Source organism: Cavia porcellus, unplaced genomic scaffold (genome assembly GCF_034190915.1).
Source record: "Cavia porcellus strain 051 isolate PalLab524CR breed Dunkin Hartley unplaced genomic scaffold, mCavPor4.1 scaffold_10, whole genome shotgun sequence".
NCBI classification, from domain to species: Eukaryota; Metazoa; Chordata; class Mammalia; order Rodentia; family Caviidae; genus Cavia; species Cavia porcellus.
The window spans coordinates 84,682,315-84,702,144 of record NW_026947493.1 but is presented as its reverse complement, the minus strand read 5'-3'; the positions used below and the strand labels follow the sequence as shown (position 1 = coordinate 84,702,144).

The window sequence follows — 19,830 nt, the reverse complement described above, 5'->3', positions numbered from 1 at the left end:
CAACTCCATTTTTTTTTTTTTTTAACTCTTTGTTAATGCGGATAAAATTCTTTCAAAAGCCCTCATATATTTCCTGAGACCTAAACACCTTTTTTCTTTATATCCCTCAAGATATAGAACCACGACACACACCTGTACTAAAAAGTTACGTATCAATTGTTAAAGGAAAAAATACAAAATTAGATTTATATTCAACCTTTCAGATACAAAGTATTAGCTCCGATTTTAGTAGCAAGTAGGTTAAAGACATTAAAGTTGTTTGAAATATGTTTTATTTAACAAGTGTAAAACAACTATACATTTACAACTTGTACAAAGGCTGCTAACTTTTTTATATTTGTAAAATGCTACACCAAGCAAACAGGAAAAATTAAGCACCACAAAATTCCCAACTGTAGGTTCAGGAATGAGAACGTGAAGAAGGTCTACTGATTGGCTGAACTCCAGAAGCCGGTTTTGATTGAAGTAAAACGGCTGATACCAGATTTCAAAGCAGTGCAAGCTCACACTTTGGTCTGTAAACATGGCTAGTGTTTTTCATTTAGATGTATATGTAAAATAATCTTCAAATGCTATTTCACAATTTAAAAAGGAGGTAGGGAATGAAACATGAAAGGGTTTATTTGGGGAGTTCTTCAATAATGATGCGCGACACTGAATTCCAGCCTGTGGAAGCGTCTCCCTTGGGGTAATCGGAACAGGTCCCGACCCAGATGGCAACATCCACGAGGCCAGCACCAATCCCTTCACAGAGTCCTTCCACTGTAAGACACAGACAGTCCCATCTTTAGGACAGAGAGCACAGCTGCTGAGTGCACCAGGTGACAACTGTTTACTGTAAGGCTAGTTAAGCTTTCTAATACACAATACAAGTGCTTTTCTCAGTTGGTACGTAAATATTTTAAAAGGTGCTAACAACTTTAAAAAGATGCTGTTCTATAATGTAAGCTTAACAGGCACTTAAGGTTTCAACCATAAAGCTGTAATTTGTTTAGTTACAGAGATGCCTAAAACCAAAAAGCAGTTTATTTGTCTACACAGAGAAAGCCCCCATTTTCCAAAGCCAAGACCTGCCAACTTTTTGGGAGGCCTGACCCAAGAGATGGAAGGCTTTCACACACAGCTCTTCCTGCCACTTACCTGTAAGCTCGATGCCATTCACACAGAAGAAAGGACGGCTATAAAACCAGCCAGAAGAGAGTCCAGCAGAGTGATCCCAGCTCTTCCATTAGGGACCTCATTTTACACAGAATGTCCTCTGAGTAAAAAATCAAAACCTAGAAACCTCTGCTTTTCTTCTCCGTACTGATGCTTTTGTTTTGTTTTGTTTTGTTTTTTGTTTTTATCGGTGCCAGGGATCGAACTACGACTGCCTGCTTGCAAGGCAGGCGCTTATGCTGCTGAGCTAAATCCGCAGCCCCCGCACTGATGCTTTATAATTATGCCTCTGCACACCCTCTAAATTTTCACATACTAATGTGCAACTGGCATTCCATTCTCTCTAGGGTCTTCACTAATATGTTTTGTTGCCTGTGATGTCTGGGGAGTCAAGGAGACTGTAGGCTGGCAGAGTCCTTAAGAAAATCCTGGCACAGGTAGGGTGGTGCCTGGTTTGACTTCCTGTGGTTGAGTTTGGTGCATCCTAGCTGTTAGGGTTTGTGTCTAGATGTCCCCCCAATGCATCAGTCATAGGACTTTTTCAGAGATGGCTGAATCCAGAGTGCATGACGCTGGGATCAGTCCGCTGATTGGCTTGTCACTGCCCTAATCCCGGTGTCTGGATAAGACAAAAGGGACAGAGTCTTATCTGTCCCCCTTGTTGCTTTTGCTGTCTTCTGCTTGCCATGAATTGTTGCCCCTCTGCCCCACCACCCTGCCTTGGAGCTAGCTGATTATGGACTGAAACCTCCACAAACTGAGTTAAATAAACCTTTCCTTCCTTTGTTTTGGGTGTTGGGTGTTTTGTCCCAGCAACAAGAGAAAAGTAAGTAAGACCCCAGCTGAGGCCCAAAGATGGTTTTCTAAAGCACTATGCTTCCGAGCTGTGTCACATCAATAAGCCTAGGGTTGTCCATCAGAACCCTGGACCTGGCTGTGGCTCAGGCCTCTCACCAGGCTGGGAGAACCAGGCAGTGGTGCACAGCTTCATCTGTCCTGGGGTGCTTAGTGCCATGTCATGAATATGTCCAGCAGTGCTCATGCGCCCCAAACCATTTATCACCCACAGCCTCTCATGTCAGACAAGCTTGGGTCCAGCAATCCACCCCACATGCGAAGATGTGATCACTGACCAAACAGTGTGTGTTGGATGAGGGAAAACATTAAACATTTCCTGGGATAACATAGTCAGTACCTTACTAAGCATCTAAAGTATGTAGGATTTAGAGTTCTTGGCCTGTTTTCCTCCCAGACACAGGTACTAGATGACAGGCAAAGTGCTGTCCTCCTCCAATATGCCAGCTGTCAGTGCCCTGCTTCCTTTCTCTCAACAAGGATTGAACGAGGGAAAGTGGTTTTGGAGGTAGTGTTAAGTCACCTTAAGTAAAAACTGTTAACAATAGATTACTTGTGACATTCTTCCCAACTGATCATATCAAATGTGTTTCTGCACTGCTTAGGAGATGCTTTGTTAAATAGTTTATAAGTCCATGCATATATAATCCACAGCCCTTGGGCCTAAAGGCTTACATTACAGTATGACGTTAGCACATCTTTAAAGTAGAAAGTAGTTGTCCATATCACCTGCTGATGACATCCGATATACCTAGACTTTTCTTAGAGACTGCCTGTCAGAAGGGAAGCACTTCTTCCTCTCCAGCACACGTTCACGAGGAAGCTTTTTAATTTGATCACAGAGAGCCCTGCTTTACAATAAGCAGGAGCTATGTGGAAAGTCCGGTTGCTCAGGCTGTACCCACAGCCTGAAATCACACCTGGGGACACCTTAACCATCCACAGGCGTTCTTCCACGTTCCCCAGCTGAGAATGGCAGGGATGCATCACTGATTTCCAACTCTGAGCACCTCAGATTCACCATGGGATCTTTCAAGAAGTAGCATATGCTAGATCGCTATACCTAGTAGCACATGCCTATAATTTCAGCACTTGGGAGACTGATGCACTAGGAGTGCCGTGAGTTTGAGGTGGGCCTGGGCTACATAATGAGTTCAAGACCAGCCTGGGGTACACAGCAAGACCCTGTCTCAAACATAAACATGCTCATAGACATTGAGTTAGTTGGTCAGACATGGGCACCCAGATATCTATAATTTTTTCTTCCTTAAAAGATCTGTACGTAATTCTGAAGTGCAGCCCCAGGTGAAGAGTCATGACTATGCATGGCCAACTTACCACAGAGCTTTTTCCCAACAGCTTAACAACCCAGCATGAAAGCAAGACTCAAAACCCATCTCAGATTCGGGGCACATGCCGCAGGGTCACTACCATACCTACCAGAGGAAGTGCGATGGATATTTATTGTTGAATTCAGCTCAGGGCTCCCTTGGTCCAAATAAATGATGGCCTCGATGGGGAGCGGACCCGCACACTCTGCGCCGTTGAACGTGAAGTACCAGCGCTGGCAGCACGCGCTCCTACACTTGAGCCGCAGTGAACCGCTGAATAGGACCCGCAGGGCACTGTGGGACCGCATCTTGGTGAAGGTGCACTCCTGTGACAGACAAGGAGGTGGCCGCCAGCGCGGCCCATGTTGGCTAAAAACAGCTTTGGCCTTACGCCATGAGTTTCACTGAACACCTTTATCCTCAAGCTATTTTCAAAGCTTAACTTTTGCAAGGAGATTCCCAACAAGACAGTTACAAGACTGTTATAAGAACTCTAGGAAAATCAGTTACAGCTTGCCTAGATTTTTTTTGGCCCCATTTAATACATCTTTTCATTTTACCAAAACCACCTGGTCACCAGTACTTCTGACCAACTACTACATTTTTCCTATTTAAAAAGCGTCAACTAAGTGCCAAGTATGTGGTTTATGGACAGACAGCAGCTCAGACAGCAGTGTCCCTGCCAGGCGCGCACGTTTACTCTGGCCCACGTTCTTGCAGAGCAGAGGTGCGTGTGTGTGTGTACAGGCAGGCTTTTGGTCTTCACCCCATGATACGATCGTGAGACCAACACACTTTTTCCTCTTTCTCTAATTGACTTTGCAATACCTGTGTTGTCTGTGGGCTCCTGTCACAGCATCTTTGGTTTGCTGTAGGCTCTGCTACTCATTCTGACCACAGCTAAAAGGAACTGCCAGAGGTATTAGTGATTTGTAGTCCACAAGGACAGCTTATAGGCAGGGCTGCAACTTCTGATACAATGTATCAATAACTATAAGCAGCCAGTCTATCCATGTCAGCTGTTTAATAACCAGGCAATATTTTTACAAAATGCTTTCTAAGAACAGATGAAAATTCAGTTTATCCCAAGCTGAGATGGTCTTGGGTTTCTTTCACAGATAATAAGATAGGAAGAGCCAGGCCAAGGAGCAGGAATAATGCACAGATTGCATCTGAAAACCTGAGTTTCACGAAAATAAGATCTCTTCTCCTGGCCGCAGTGGTCTCGGTGGTTAACCAGGAAGTACTTAAGTTCCAGACAGGGACCCAGGCATGGAATTGGTCACCGGTCACCAACAAAAGCAAGAGGCTTACAAATTACACCAACTCCTTCAAGCCCACTCACCGGCTGGACTTGCTGATTACCTTTAAAGCAATCCCCGTGTGACTGAATAATCAATCAGAATGCAGCACCAGACAGGCTAGTCTAAGCAACCCCCACCTGTGCCACCAAGTGCGGTGGAACAATTCCAACCCTCAGGTCAGCCTCTCCGGGGTCCCTTCACCTCTCCCTGCTTCTGCAGCTGTAGGCTGCGGCCACCGAGCAGAGCAACCACAAGCACTGCCGGACTCCCAGCTGTGGAAGACGCCTATCAGGCACAGGTTCCCGAAATGCCTTCCCACCTTTACGTCTGAAGTCTCAGCAGTTTCTGAGACCAACTTGAATTTAAATTCACCTTAAGACACGATTAGCAAGAAGCTTACCATCTGACTTGGGTCCCTATGGTCTCCTCTTTTTATTCTCACTTTTTTGCATTAAAAAGTTATTTTAGATATTATGGTTAAGATCTATTGTGATCTGTCTTAGAAATACATCTATGAAAAAGACTCAGAAAGGTTGCCATTTTTCTGTTACATTTGAGTTGAAAGTCACGTGGGGTTTTGTTTGTTTGTTGTTCGTCTTTTTGAGACAGGGTCTGGCCTTTGCAGTTCAGGGTGGCCTTGAGCTCTCTTTGTAGCCCAGGGTGGTCTCGAACTCGCAATTCCCTGCCTCGGCCTCCCAAATGCTGGGATTCCAGGAGAGCGCCACTACACCTGGCTCTATTTCTTACTTTGTAAGATAAGTTTTTTAGTTGAAGAAACAATGCAATCTCGCCTAAAAGTTAAACCTGAGATATGAAAACCCAGGAGCTCTGTATCAGCTTGGGTCCAGACTTGACTTACCGCGATTTTCCCGAGGTCGATGCCATAGTTCAGCGCGTTCCACGAACACTGCTTGTAGTTGGGGGTCCAGGCCTCCTCGAAGCTCTCCCGCAAGCACTCCCCCTTCTCTCCTTTGAAGCCGTCCCGGCCCGGGATCCCGGGGGTGCCGGGGACACCGTTGGCCCCCGGGCTGCCGTCGCGTCCGGGCACCCCCGCCGGGCCCTGCAGGCACGCGCCCAGCCCGTTGTACTGCGTGGGGGGAGGGGGCGTCACCAGGCGGCGGGGCGGGGCGGCGCGCACCTGCTCGCGTGGGCCCCAGAGCGCCTCCCACGCGCCCCTGGAGCACCGTTTTTTTTTTTTTAATGATTTTTTTTGTCTTTTTCGTTTTTCGTTTTTATCGGTACCAGGGATCGAACTCACGACTGCCTGCTTACAAGGCAGGCGCTTATGCCGCTGAGCTAAATCCCCAGCCCCTGGAGCACCGTTTAAAGTATCGTGATTTCCCAAGTAGTTTTACGTCACAAATTTCACACACACGCACATAAATCAAAGAGAACAAAATGTTTCCAAGGTGCCTGTTCCCCTGTACTGCTCTTTATTCGCACATCTGATTTTATAGACCTGTATTCCGGGGGACATACACTTTAGTATTCCGTATTTTTCTCCCAAGTTCACGTCTTGTAAAGGGACTCGGATTTCTTAATTTTACTTTTTTTTTTTTAGACTGAGTCTAGCTTTGTAGTTCAGGCCGGCCTTGAAGTCACTATGGAACTCAGGCTGGCTTTCACCTTTCGATGATCCTCCTGCCTCAGTTTCCTGAGTGCTAGGATGACAGATGTGTGCCACCGAACCCAGCTTCACAACTATACTTTTTGTAGTCCACCATTCACTCTAACTGGCAGCTATCGTTCCATGTTTGGGCATATATTTGAAGTGGGAAGGTAGAAACTTTTGGTGTATTGTTTTTGTGTCCCGTCCCTCACCCCACCCTGCACTGTGATTTCCCTCAGGGCAACAGGCTGCAGAGCTGGTTTCCTATATTATCAATTATTCTCAATTGGAGACATTTGTGTCCCCCGGGACACCCGTGGCAGTGTGGAGAAATGCTCCAGGCTGTCACACTTGGGTGGGGCGTTGCCACTGGAGTCCAGGGAGAGGGGGCCAGGAGTGCCACGGCTGCGTCTGCGTGCAGCTCTGCATCTCCAGACCACAGACGTCACTGTCGGGGTTCTCAGCACAGATTTGCCGCTGTCCCCTAAAAGAGGCCAGCCCAAAGCCTGCTCAGTCCTGTGATTGAAAATCCTCACGAAGCGCTGTCTCCTCTGTGTCCACCAGGGGGCAGAACCCGGGGACGCTTGAAAGGGAGGCTTTGAAAACCCTGTACAAAGAAGCGGCTTCATGGCACCAGTGGAGCCCTGCTTAATGACTATGTAGACTTTTCCTGTCACCAAGGCCACATCCAATCCACTGGGTGACCCAAGCCTAGCCTGAGCGACATTTGTGGGAGACCACAGGTACAGTACTGCAAATCCTCGGAGAGAAAAATTGCTAGCTTTGAGGGCAAAGGAGCCTTTTGCGTGCCATACCTGCACATTCCTAAAATGCAGAGTTTGCATAAACTACCTCTTTGGGTACGGTTTTAACCATTTAGAGCCTTAAAATAGAACTGTGCCCTGGACACTGGCAGCAGCACACAGCCCGTCACCGAAGTGCGCTGTGGGGCAGGCAGGCGCTCTCGTGCGGCTTGGAACGGCTGTGCCCCACTCCCGGGTCAGGCGTGGCTCGGAAAGGCAGCGCGACAGATCCGCAAACGTGACACCCTCTCCGCCCCGCCGAGTCTCGGCACGCGTGGCAGCGCGGTCCTGGGTGCAAAGCGCCCCCTGGACCTCAGCCACGACGACCTGCGCGACCGTGTCCTCGGCGGCGTGGGGTCCAAACGGCGCGAACCGAGAGCGCCGCCGCCTCCCTCCCGGTCCTGCAGCCTTGGATCCGAACCACGATGCCCGGTCGCGTTCCAAGACTGACCGCAGCCTCTGGTCCGCAGCTGGACAGTCTCCCCTCCCCCAACCCCAGGACCGGTCGGCCCGGCCGGGGATAGCGGGTGCTCCCCAGCCCCCAACCCGTGCACCCCGCGGCGCCCCCGACCCGGGCCCGGACTCACTAGGTCCACCACCTCTCGCTGCCGGATCTGCGCCTTCGCCTTAGCCCTGGGGACCTCAGAGGCGCCCGACGGCGCACGCGGGAGCAACAGCAGCAGGAGTAGCAGCGGCAGCGGCAGCGGCGGGGCGCACAGGGCCGCAGGCTGTGGGGGGCGCATGGCGGGGACCCGGGGCGCGAGGCGTTGACGCTGCAGCGGTCAGAGCAGGTCCTCGCGGTTCCCGCCTGGACCCCGAGTCCGGCGGTGGGTGGAGCCCCAGACCCCGCCCATCGGGGCGGAGCTCGGCGGGACCCCCTCCCGGGACCCCTGGCTGCGCGGGGCGGGATCGGTGCAGGAGCAGCGGCCCTGGAAGGTAGCTGTCGGGGTCCGCAGGGAGGCGCAGGCCTGTGCACCCAGGCCGCACCGGGATTGGAGGGTGCTGCGCTCGCCCGGCTCTCGGAGGGGTAAACTGAGCTGCGGGGGGAACAGCCCGCATGCAGAGGGAGAGGCGCCCTCCTGCGGGTCCACTCCTGGCCTTGGGTGGATGCTGTCCCTCCAACCCCTTATCCCATTTGCCTGTCCTCTCGGGACCGAGCGCCGCAGAGACAGACGCCCTCGGGCAGGAGCTCCCTCGCCGGCCACGCGGCTGCAGTGGCGCCCGCGAATCCGCGAGGGCTGAGCCGGGACTGTGCGTCATCTGCCAGCCGGGCAGAGGATGAAGAGGCAGGACCTTTTGTTAAAAAAAAAAAAGAATTTCAAAGGCGCCCGCAGAGGCCCCGCGAGGGTGGGGTCCATCTCAGTGCCCGGCCGGCCGCAGTCACCGCCCAGTGCCCTCAACCCTCCCGCAGTTGAAGCACCCTGGCCGCACAGCCAGGGACCGGAGGAGGACAGGAGCCCCAGAGTCGCCCTCCAGCCAGGTCCAGAGGCTGCTGCGGCGGCCACCTGGTCAGATTAGGGGTTCCCCTGCAAGCTGGGGATTGAACCTGGGGCTTTTACACCGGGCTGCGTTCCCAGACTGTTTTATGTTTTATTTTTTATTTTGAGTCAGAGCCTTGCAAAATCATTCAGTTATCCAAGCTGAACTCAGACCTGCCTCAGCCTCCCAGAATGCCTGGCATGCCAATGTGAATACCACGCCTGGCTCTCTGTTAAACCACAAATTCATGGAATTAACCTGATTACATTGTAAAATAAGTAAGCTGGATAGCATTACCTATATTTAAAGATATTATATAATGAAGTATAAATGCTTTTCAGCATACAGAGGGCTCTGCCATATCCTGTCTCCGAGGTCCTAAAATCAGTACCAAAATCCTTCCACTCTGGGCCTTGATTGCCTCCCCTGCACTTTTATATCTGTGGGTCCTCCGAGACACCGGCCTCCTCCTCTGCAAGTCGCCAACTCAGCCCGCTGAGACGTTGGTTTAATCTGTAGGTTTACAGATTTCATTCCTATTAGAGATTATGAATTAATTCTGGATCCTGGGTACTATTGCCACAGATGAACAAATGAACCTTTTGTGGATTGTAATTCTGAAGCCCAACTGTAGGAATAAATCTTGGAACAACTCATGATATGTTTTAGTTGAATACATGACACATTTAAGAAAATATATTAGATTTTTAATATGAATTTTAAATGAATAACAGCATCGAATCAAGACTCACAGTTTGAGGGCTGGGGATTTAGCTCAGTGGCATAAGCTTCTGCCTTGCAAGCAGGTGGTCGTGAGTTCGAGCCCTGGTACAAAAAAAAAAAAAAACTTACAGGCTCATAGTTTGAAATGTTTAATAAAACCTAGTCACTACATTTATAAGCTTGATCCTTAGCAGTGCTGAGTACTTTGAAAGATTTTTATTAGATTTTTTAAAAATTGCCCTGCGAGGTATTTAGTGTTTGAGAAAATAGGGTATATTCAGTTTGTAAATGTAGCTGAAAATGTGTAAAATCTTTTAAATATATGTTAAACCTAAAGCTTTGATGTTGAGCATAAATTTTAAGAAAAACTTGATTTTCAAATGTAAATGCTTAAGTAACCTTTTAGGTAAAAGTAGCTGCAAATATTCCCCATGCGTGTACAGTGCCCACTCCCAGACAGACAGACAAAAAACTGTATTGAAGCAAATTAGGACGGGAAGCGAGAGGGCTGATGTGTTCTAGCGCAATGCTGCTGCTCTTTGGCAGGACAGAACTGAAGGCTTTTAGAATTGGCAAGAATTCTAGAAATTATCTGATGCAATCTGTGTATTTTACGAGTGAGACTCCTCGTTAAAGGCAACCCAGAAAGCACAAAGAATTTCCAGAGATCACACAGCACCCAAGTGTCAAGCAGAGCCCCACTGCACCCTGAATTCTTAGGTCAGGGTTAGTAGTAGTGAACACTTCCTGAGGGGAGTCTAGCCTTCCACTGCCTTGCTGGTGGATGAGGCAAGACTCAAGGTTTAGACTTAGTTGTCATAAAAGGGACAGGACAGGGGGACCCGAAGGAAAGCTAGGAGCAGCCAGGCCGCCCAGCAGGGTAGGAAGCTGCCTTTCTCAGGATGCTGGGCTGGGCCTATCTCGAGCCTCCTGTGATGGTCTGATTTCCATCGCTGGCTTTGTTCTCCAGGACCACCCAGTGGCAAGTTCACTTCCTGTCCCCTGGTGACAGTGCACAGAGGGACAGTTGTAACACAGGAAGTCAAGAGCTGCACACTTTCATTCACATCCCTCCCTGCTGCTGGGTCCGTGGGTCCATTCATCACGCAAGTGTTCATTGAGATCAATTCTAGGCTCCAACTTGTGGATAAACAGCAAAGATAAATATCCCAAGCCTCGCAGAGCCCAAAATTCAGTCCGTTGAACACACGTGATCTGTAACTATAAAGTACCTTAGGCGACAATGTCTATGGAAAATGCAGAAGAGGTAAGAGGCCAAAGGTGGTAGTGGCAGCGTGAAGAAGCCAGCAACCGAGAGCCCGTGGTGCCTCCGGCTGACCCTCGGACTCTCTCTGGACAGTCACATGGCCTCAGATGTGACAGCTGGGCACAGCAAGCAATGTCCAGGAAAAAGATTAGCTGCAGTCGCTTCCTGTCTTTGAGAATTTTAGGAGCAAAGGACCTTCTCTTGAGTCACCCAGTGGACCCTGACTCACCCTGAGTCAGAGAGACCACAGCAGTTTCCAAGTGCATCCTTACCCAAGGGAAGTGTTGGCTTACATGGCATCTGGGTCCATTTTCTGTTGCGTTAGCAAAATACCAAGATAGGGTAGTTTATGAGGAGCAGAAGCTCATTCATGGTTCTGGAGGGGAAATCCCAGTGTGGCTGCCCAACATCTGGAGGGGCCTCTGGAGATATCTGAATGTTGAGGTCACTAACATCACTGGGGGCACCGCCTTTGTGCTCCCGAGTTGCACCCCACAGCTGTCCCAGTGCCGCTGGACAGGAATCCCAGAATCAGGTTTTCTGGACACGACTTTGAGCACATGGGGCCGGTCACGTGACATGGAGCAGACTTCGGGAATTTTACTAAATAGATTATTTTCAGCTTGTCAGGGCTGCCGCGACGAAATGCCATCCTATGCACGGCTCCTTTCTTGAGGGTAGATTTCGCTCCTGGAAGTGGACCAGTACAGCGTTGAAGACGAGCTGGCTGCAACAGGTAATGATCACATTCGTGGTAGAAAGTGGGCACCTGGGCAAGACACGTCCTCTCCTTCCCTTCCTGCCTCTCTCAGTCCGCTTCGCTTTTGCAGAACTTCTGCCCCTGAGTTTCCTTATTCTGCCCTTTATTTATATTCGCGTTTCTCACACAGGAGAAACCTTGTGATCTTTAAATCTGTGTTTCTGATTTACTTTCCATCAGATGATGGTCTCCTGGTACATTGTCCTACAAATGACTCAGGTCTGGAGGACGAATGTCATTAAGGGTCTTGGTGCACAATCCCAAGCTGTTTTCTGGAAATCCAATGACAAGCCCGCATACTGGGTGACACTGTATGCAGCTCAGCTCCCGACACTCGCCAGCCTTCAAGGTCACCATAGGAAAGCGCCAGCCACTTTCACAGCTGACCTGTCGCTGAGCGATTTGAAGGCCTCTGGCTATTTCCACATCTTCTGGCATTCTGGCCTGGCAGACGCCATCTGGGGCCAGGGGACAGGAAGAGAGCCAATCTCTGTGTTTTGTTTTAATGCATCTCTATTGTGAAAAACAGTGAAATTGACAACTTTAAGACATCTCATCTTTCCTCTTTGGGAGGTCACAGGTCTTCTTGCCTTTCACATCCTCTTTTATGCATCAGTAAAGTTTTATGCTTTCTAGGTTTAAGTTTTATGTATTTCTGACTGTGGATATTATGCATTTTCCTACGTATAGCAAGTGAACCCTCTCCCCACATATCATATAACATTCATAGCTCAGCCTGGGCTTGAGCTCACTATGTAGGGCAGGCTGGCCTCAAACTGTCATCGATTCTCTTGCCTCAGCCTCCAGGGTGCTGAGATTACAGGCATGCGTCACTGCACCCCACTGTATCTCTACTGCTTTGCGAGAAATTACACTGAACTCTGTGACACGTCTGTAACGCAGACGTTGGTGGGTGGCAATTCCGCGCCCTGCCACATCCTCTGGCCTGAGGCTGCCTCGGGCTCCGGCTCCTCAGTCATGGCTGTCCCAGTAAGGACCCTGCCCTTCCTACTTCCTGGGGTTTCTGGAACAGTCGATTTCCTGTTTCTCACTGTTGGGCTGAGGACATTCTCAGGTGCCCAGTTCGCCTCCACAGGGCATCCCTTGTGTCTGATGGCTGATCTGGGGAGGGTGCGGTCCCTTTGGTGTTGTCACTGCTGGGGACCAGAGTCCAGGGCCTCCCACACCCAGGGGAGGGCCGCTTTGTCGAGCAGTCCCCAGCCCCGCCGTCCCTTCTTAAGGACTCGCAATGAAGTCAGAGCCACCTGGGCCAACCTCTTTTTGATTTGGTCAAAGCCCACTCATTAGGAGCCTTAACTGCACTTGAAACATCTCATCTGCTACTAGAATAAAACAGCCGTGCAGTGACACAAATTGTAGTCACACGTCCACTGACCCTCACGGTGGGAATCATTCAGAGCTTGTACCTAAGGGCTGGGAATCTTGGGGGCAATTTCAGAATCCTGCCTACTAGCTAGGCATGGTGTACACACCTGTAATCCCAGCATGCTGGGAGGCTGAGGCAGGAGGAGAGAAAATTTGAGCCCAGCCTGGGTAACTTAATAACTCAGGAAGACCCTGTCTCAAAATAAAAAATAAAAAACAAAAGAGTTGGAGATGTAGCTCAGTGTAAAGGCCCTGGTTTCATTCCCAGTACACAAAACTCAAACATAAGAAAAAAAGCAAAAAAAAAAAAACTATTATACTATCAACTAGCTATGTTTGGAATCTTTTGATTTTCATCTCTTGCCTCCTTATAAGACAAAATATTATCAGCTTGCTGTAGAAAATCAAATGGCCAAAAAAATCTAATTATGTTATTGGCAGGAGCCAGCCATCAGTTTTATATGCCTTTTGCAAGGAAGCAAATCCAAACACTTTTCAGCTTTTAAAGTATTAGACAGGGTGACCACTTCTCTTGGGCTCAAGAGACGGGCTCAGAGATGAGGACATGGCATCAGTGTTCCCTGGGACTGTTTAGCAAAGCTGTTCTCGGCCAGTGCCTCTCTCTGCTGCTCTTGCTGGGCTGACAGAGCGTGACTACAGGCTGCTGGTGTGTGTTTCGTCTGTGACAGCAGAGAGCTTTTCCCATGAAATGGACAGAAGGAAAAACACCAAAATCCAAAGTATTCTTTGAATCCATCCGAGGGAAGTTGGCACTTTCCAGTTATGTGATTTAATAAATTCTTCTTATAACACACAAACTGGGTTTAAGTTTTAGATATTGGACCTTTATTTACATTTTCATGAATACAATACTTTCAAAGACAATAGATCAGTATTCACAAATAAGAACACTGAAATATACAGACCTTTCTTCAGTTCTGCTCAGCCTCTTGGTGAGCATGACCATGAATGAATGTATTACACAAGATCCATTCAAACTCCGCTCAGGAGACACCCCAAGGAGCCGAGATCAGTATGCTCCAGAGATGCCTGTGTGCCCACATTCACCGAGGCAGGGTTCACCACAGTCACGCTGTGGAGTCAGCCCTGGAGCACCAATAATAATACTTCAATATTTACACCCCAGGGAGCATTACTCAGCCCTAAAGAATGAAATTAGGTCACTTACAGGAAAAGGAAGGAACTGGAGATCAAAATAAAGCAGACTCACAGAGACAAGGTCGTATGTTTTCTTTAATGCATGGAATCTTGAAAGCAAAAGGGAGACCTACGCTAGAGGAGGAGGCTGGGGCGAAAAGGGAAGAAGCAATCAGGAAGTGGATGTGATCACAGTGCGTTCTGTGATGTGTGGAAAAGCCAACGTGGAACTAGCATGCTGGCGAGTGACTCTTCACTAACAAGAACAAGTAATGGGCAGAACTGATGTGATCTCAGGTTTCTCAAGTGAAGACAGTGACAGCACTTCCTTCCACGGGACGTGATGGAGTACAAGCCTGGGGTGCAGTGTGCTCCAGACACGCTGGCCACGGCCACCTTTGCTCTGAGAGCCAGGTGTTCCCTGTGGAATGGGAGAGGTCAGGAGTCAGTGATCAGCTGTGTCATTCAGGGTCCAGCCAGGACATAGAGATGCCCCCGAGTATTTGAAGACATCATTTCATGTACGAAATTGGCTCCCACCCCGAGGACAAGCTGCAGGAGAGCAGCCAGACAGTCCAAAGCAGGGAAGCCTGCAAACTGCTGCACCACTAGACCAGGAGACCAAGGGCGTCTGCTCACGGCTGGAACTGAGTTGGGCTTATCCACTGGGGGCCAGAATCTGACAGAGGTGGCCGCTGGCCTGGTGCTGGTGCATTCCTGCTGTCCCCCTACTCGGGAGGAGAGGCCGGGGATTATAAATTCGAGACCAGTTTGGGCAATTGTGTCCTAAAAATACTTTTTTTTTTAGAGGGCTGGGGATGCAGCTCAGTGGTACAGCACTTGCTTAGCTGCTCAAGACTGACACTCCCAGCTCACAATGGCCAGAGCCCTGAGCTCTTCAGAAATCCGAGTGGTGGAGTCTAAACCCCTTCGGACGCTGGCCAGAGTCTCCGGCCGGCAGTGACACTAAGTATCCTCTGCATGCTTTCTCTTTTCTTCCTGCTGTTTGTGCAGCTGGAAACTGATACCCTCTGAGGCTGAGGTCTGTGCGGCCTGGCAGGGCCACAGTTTGCTTGCTCTGAGTTATGGCTCACTTCCTGCTTTCAACCTGGGTAGTCTTTTATTTCCGGTCACATTTTCTTGCTCTTAGGAAGTTATCAGAAACTCTTTGCACGCGTGCGCGTGCGCACACACACACACACACACACACACACACACATTATGCCCTATGTGTGGAGGTTTTCTAATCAGCATCCTCTGAACAGACCCTGCATTGTGAGAATTCTGCAGAAAACTGCTCGCCAGGAACACTGGGTAGAAGATGGTTAAGATTAAAGGCATCCCCAGGCAGTTCAGATCTCACTCTGTGGCCTGTGTGTCTCTTCTGAGGTACAAAGAGCTGCCTGTGTTTGTAATAAAAGGAAGCCAAAGTAAGCAGGACTTTTGGAATTGCATCCCCAAATATTTAGGCTTACAAAATATGTCCGGTTTTCCAGTCTCTCCCCACAAATCTGTAACCCCGTCAGCTGGACCACAGTCTTATTTTTCTTCTTGAAACTAACTTTGTTGATATAAAGTCATAACAACCTCCCTCACTTGGCAAGGATTTTAACAAATGACTGAGCAAGTGAAATACAATTTTACGTCTCCCCAAACTGTCTAATCCAGAATCTAAAATGTGATAAAATGAGAATTAACCTGAGACTAAAGGAGAAAAGATCAAGACAAATGGATACAGAACAAGAACTGTTTAGCTAGGCCTGGTGATGTACGTCTGTAATCCTAGTATGCAGGAGGCTAAGGCAGGAGGATCACTGTGAATTTGAGACCAGCCTGGGCTACAAAGTAAGTTCAAGGCCAGCCTGGACTACATAGCGAGACCCTGCTCAAAAATATAATGAAACAAAACACAATAAGTGTACAAGGAAAACAAACAAAGCATGAAATAACTGTTGATTATGTAGAGAAGCTAATGGTTGGTTGTATCCCTTGCTAGTCACATTGTATAAAATTACAATTAAGTCCAGGTGAGTTACCCTCCCACAATTTGAAAGTAATCCCAGGCAATATTACTAGATACTTTGGCAGGGTTAGAGGCGTTCTCTCCTAACTCATGGCTAGATGAATTGTTCTTATGTATGAATGCTGTTGACCTTTTTTTTTTTTTTTAATGGCTTCTACAGAAAAGATGCTTCAAAACTCACATATGACCCAGAACTGTAACACAATGCGTCTGCTGCTTTCTCCACCAAAACCCAGAAAAGATGAGAGGGGTAGGTGGGGGTGGGGATGGGAAGGGGGCGCTGGGGTACTTGAGTTGGTGACCTGTAAAATGAAAACCACCGAATCATCTGCAGTGGAAAAACCGCTGTCGTGGACCAAGGAGAGGTGTTAAGAATTGTTGCTTATCCAGGAAGCAAGCACCCACCAATCTCCAGCATATGCAAATTTCCTTTGGATTTTAAGTGCCCTGGGATAAATGCTGCCGACACGTGTATGTGACTCCCATACTACTGTGACAGAGTGGCCTGGAGCTTGCCCCTTTCTGTGGCTTTGTCTGGTAACTGGAAATCTCTTCCTCCAATAGCTGGAGTGCTGGGCATGAGCCCTTATTTTAAAGCAGTTGCTCCCTTGAGCATCACGGGAAATGCTCTAGCCATCCAGCTCCTTGTACCCTTCCTTTTGAGTCACAAACTTCTAAAGGCCAGGCTGCCAGCTTGACAGCTGCTTATGGTGTCTGCAGGGACCACTGCTTCGGGGTGCCCTTCATTCAGGGGAAACAAACATCCCAGATTTTAGGTTTTATGGTTCAAGCAGATCTGAGCGTGGGGGTACACATCTGTAATCCCAGTACTTGGGAGACTGAGACAGGACAATCATTCTGAGTTCAAGGCCAGCCTGCCTTGGCTTGAACCAAGCCAAGACCCCGTCTCAAAAAAAAAAAAAAAAAAACAGGCTTAATGAAAGATGGTGGGCTCACCCTCTCCGCTGTGGCAGTCAGGCCTGCACCCTGAGAGCTCCATTGTGCACGTGTGAAAGAATGAGCGGGAGGACAGCAGACGTGGCCTTAGTGCCATGATGAGAGTATTTACAGGAGGAATCAGCGAGAGCAAGTGAACGTGAAGAGGATGAGGAGGTGTCGGGCGCGTGTACCAGCTCCTCGCAATGAAGGTGATCACGATGCACTCAAGCACGGACTAAGAAAATAAAAATACGTATACTGTTACTCCTTTCTGAGGTGTCTTGGGGACCCTAAGGTCCCCAGAATGCACTCAGAGCAGACACCTGTACCCCAGGCATAGAGGGAGGACCTCAGGGAGAGGCCAGACAGGAAGGAGGCACAGGAGGCCAGGTCCTCACTGGGCTCCCCCACCAGGCCAACTGGGTCCCCAAACACAGCAGAGCCTGGGCAGGGCGGTCGGGTCACCACAGAGGCCACGTCTCCTTTGGCGCCCTGCTGGAGCATCTGCGGGCTTCCAGGCTCCTTGTCCCAGAGCCCAGCACTACCAACTGAGCCCCTCCCTGACTGTGTGGTGACTGCCAGCTGCAGGGTCACCTGGTCACGTGGTGTTCTTCTACCTCTGGCCCCCAGCCTTCTTCCTGGCCGTCCCTAGCCGTGTCCCCCTCCAGAGTGACAAGATGCTGCCTGAGTTCTCTCCGCACATTCCCTCCCTCCTGGCTTGCATACCTGTTGCAGATACTCGTGGCTCTGCGGGGCTGCTGGGAAGCCCAGGAATATTTAGAATCTTCTAGCAAAGAAGGGCAGGTCTGAGCTGCCTGCTGCGTGGACCCCTGGGGTGTCAGCAGCACATTAAGAATCACAGCGTTGCTGAGCAGCTTCCTGTCCAGCACAGTTGGTTTGTGCAACTTCCCCCTGGTTATCGCAGCCCTGGGGCTCTTTCAGAAGCAGAGACACCCAGGCCAGGATAAAGCACCAGAGGAACTAAATCCCTGCATCCTGAGGAGGTATCGCCAAGTGCCGTGGCCCACGGCCATGACCCTGGGCCCCCCACTTTCTTCTACCAGAAGCTTCTCTGGTTCACAATGCTAATCAGACTGCTCAGCTCTGCTTGCAGACTCGCTGCTGAGCCCAGGGGTGGTTGCAGGGGAATGCACCCGCCTGCACAGGGCCCAATTTTATGGCTATTTATGCAGAGTCCACAGCTTTGCTGCCTGTCTCGCCTGCAGTGTTTGCTTCCTGCTGCCCCAGGGAGTCCAGGCCCAGTGGAATGCGGCTCCCTTCCCCCCCCCAGGGGCTTGTCCATCTGTGGAGCCACTGACTAAGGTGCCTGTGTACCCTGGAAAATGTCACCAGCTGGCTTCTCTGGGCAGCCACTTTTCTAAGCACGCGGTTAGCTCCAGACTGTTCTTCAGACAAAGCTCCATCCGCTGCCAGGGCACTTACGCTTCCCAAGGCCCCCAGTCCTGAGGTCTTCAGGCACTAAGAGCTGGCAGAAGCCCGACCGATACACATTTTGTTTCTAGGGCGCCATCAGCGAGCGACTGCTGCCCCACTTTTGCTTTGCAAGAAATGCTACTGGACTTCAGCTAAGCAGTTGTTTCCACAATGACCTTTATCCCAGCTATATGGCTGTGAGTGAGTGAGTGTGTGTGTGTGTGTGTGTGTGTGTGTGTGTGTTACTAGAGATGGAACCTGGCCTCACAGGTACAAGACAAGCACTCTTCCACTGAGCCACATCCCCAACCCTTTTTACATTTTGAGACAAGACCTCACTAAATTGTTCAGGCTGGGCTCAAACATTTGATGCTCCTCAGTTTCCTGAGTAGCTGGGATTACAGGCGTGTGACGCCATCCCCAGCAAGCTGCATAGTCTTTATTTCTGCACTGAGGAAGAAAGTGTGAGTCTGTGATAAACAGGATCCTCTGCCAATTTATGTACTAGAAAGCAGTGTAAGGTGACTGTCACAATCCTTCCCGCTGTAAGTCAACGTACTGGCAATGAGCGTGCAGTTTGTAAGGTCCCAGGTTGATGGTTCTCAGAATCCCTTAGTGGCTGCCTGCCTTATTTTTTATCACTTTCTGTTAAAATGGCTTTTTGTTTTGGTTTGTTTTGAGACAGAGTCTCACTATGTAATTCAGTGATCCTCCTGCCTTATCTTCCCGAGAGCTGCGCCCCCAGCCCTGCTAAATAGCTTTTAAACATGTACACAAAACACAGATGACCAAGGTGGCAGGAACTGTACCTGACATTTCTTTCTGTTTCTCACAGCACTTAAACTGTGCTGGCCACAGTGTGGCTGTTAAACAATGCTTGTTAGTTTTGTTTTGCTTTTTTTTTTTGAGACAGGGTCTCACTGTGTAGTTCAGGCTGGAGTCAGACTTGATCTTCCTGCCTCAGTTTCCCAAATGCTAGGATTATGAGTGTGGGCCACCACACCTGGTTTGGTTCTGGGAAAATTTTTTTTTTTTTTTAGGTAGGATCTCACGGTGTATATTACGCTGGCTTTATGTAGCCCAGGCAGGCCTTAAATTTGCAGGGAGTCTCCTGCCTCAGCCTCTTGAGTGCTAGGATTACAGGTATGTGGCAACAATGGATATGTTCTGAAGTGAAATCCTACCTCTGTCTCTGAATGCATTTGAGAGGATCTAGAACAGGCAATAAACCATGAGTCTGGCTGGGAAGTGGGCAACCTCTTGTGAAATCCTTCAGCAAAATGGAGTTAATAAATTGGCTCAACAGTAAGAAAAACTGATTCCAAAGTGGGCAAAAGACCTGAACAGACCCTCAGCAATGAGGGCACACAAGTGGCAAATAAGCACCTGAAAGAGACACCGAGCAGCACATCCCATAGGATTAAAGCTAAAAACAGCGAGCAGATGTCACTCACACGCGTGGGGATCACCAGAGCCCAAAGCACCAGAGCAGCCAGGGCTGGCCAGGGTGCAGGGCTGCAGGAACTGCCTGCTGCTGGCCAGGACACAGCCGCTTGGCCACTGGAGAAGAGGGCTGGGCTGTTCCTACAAAATCAAACAGG

The 19,830-nt window shown here is 49.3% G+C and overlaps 1 protein-coding gene and 2 long non-coding RNA genes across 3 annotated transcripts in view; 1 reads left to right on the top strand and 2 right to left on the bottom strand.

The window, feature by feature from the left end:
- Positions 1 to 255: 255 nt before the first annotated feature.
- Cthrc1 (collagen triple helix repeat containing 1) lies at positions 256 to 7,812 on the bottom strand. Its single transcript, XM_003479835.5, has 4 exons — positions 7,648 to 7,812; positions 5,508 to 5,735; positions 3,454 to 3,670; positions 256 to 762 (listed from the first exon to the last, which is right to left on the bottom strand). The coding sequence occupies exons 1-4, from the start codon at positions 7,801 to 7,803 to the stop codon at positions 620 to 622; spliced, it is 744 nt and encodes a 247-aa protein (XP_003479883.1). The 5' UTR covers positions 7,804 to 7,812; the 3' UTR covers positions 256 to 619.
- Positions 7,813 to 10,870: 3,058 nt separating this feature from the next.
- The window catches only part of LOC134477948 (uncharacterized), a 37,267-nt gene continuing 28,307 nt past the window's right edge, over positions 10,871 to 19,830 (top strand). The window contains exon 1 of the long non-coding RNA XR_010050283.1: positions 10,871 to 11,265. This is a non-coding gene — a long non-coding RNA (uncharacterized LOC134477948). The remainder of the gene's footprint in view (positions 11,266 to 19,830) is intronic.
- LOC111754603 (uncharacterized) lies at positions 13,912 to 18,074 on the bottom strand. Its single transcript, XR_002789292.2, has 3 exons — positions 17,522 to 18,074; positions 16,814 to 17,030; positions 13,912 to 14,254 (listed from the first exon to the last, which is right to left on the bottom strand). It is a non-coding gene; the product is annotated as an uncharacterized LOC111754603 (long non-coding RNA).

Excerpts from the sequence above, each read along its gene's own strand:
- Cthrc1 (XM_003479835.5), bottom strand. The coding sequence starts at position 7,803 with ATGCGCCCCCCACAGCCTGCGGCCCTGTGCGCCCCGCCGCTGCCGCTG. Across the intron at positions 5,736-7,647 it reads AGCGAGAGGTGGTGGACCTA|TACAACGGGCTGGGCGCGTG; the intron begins GTGAGTCCGGGC and ends CCCCCCACGCAG. Across the intron at positions 3,671-5,507 it reads TCGACCTCGGGAAAATCGCG|GAGTGCACCTTCACCAAGAT; the intron begins GTAAGTCAAGTC and ends TGTCTGTCACAG.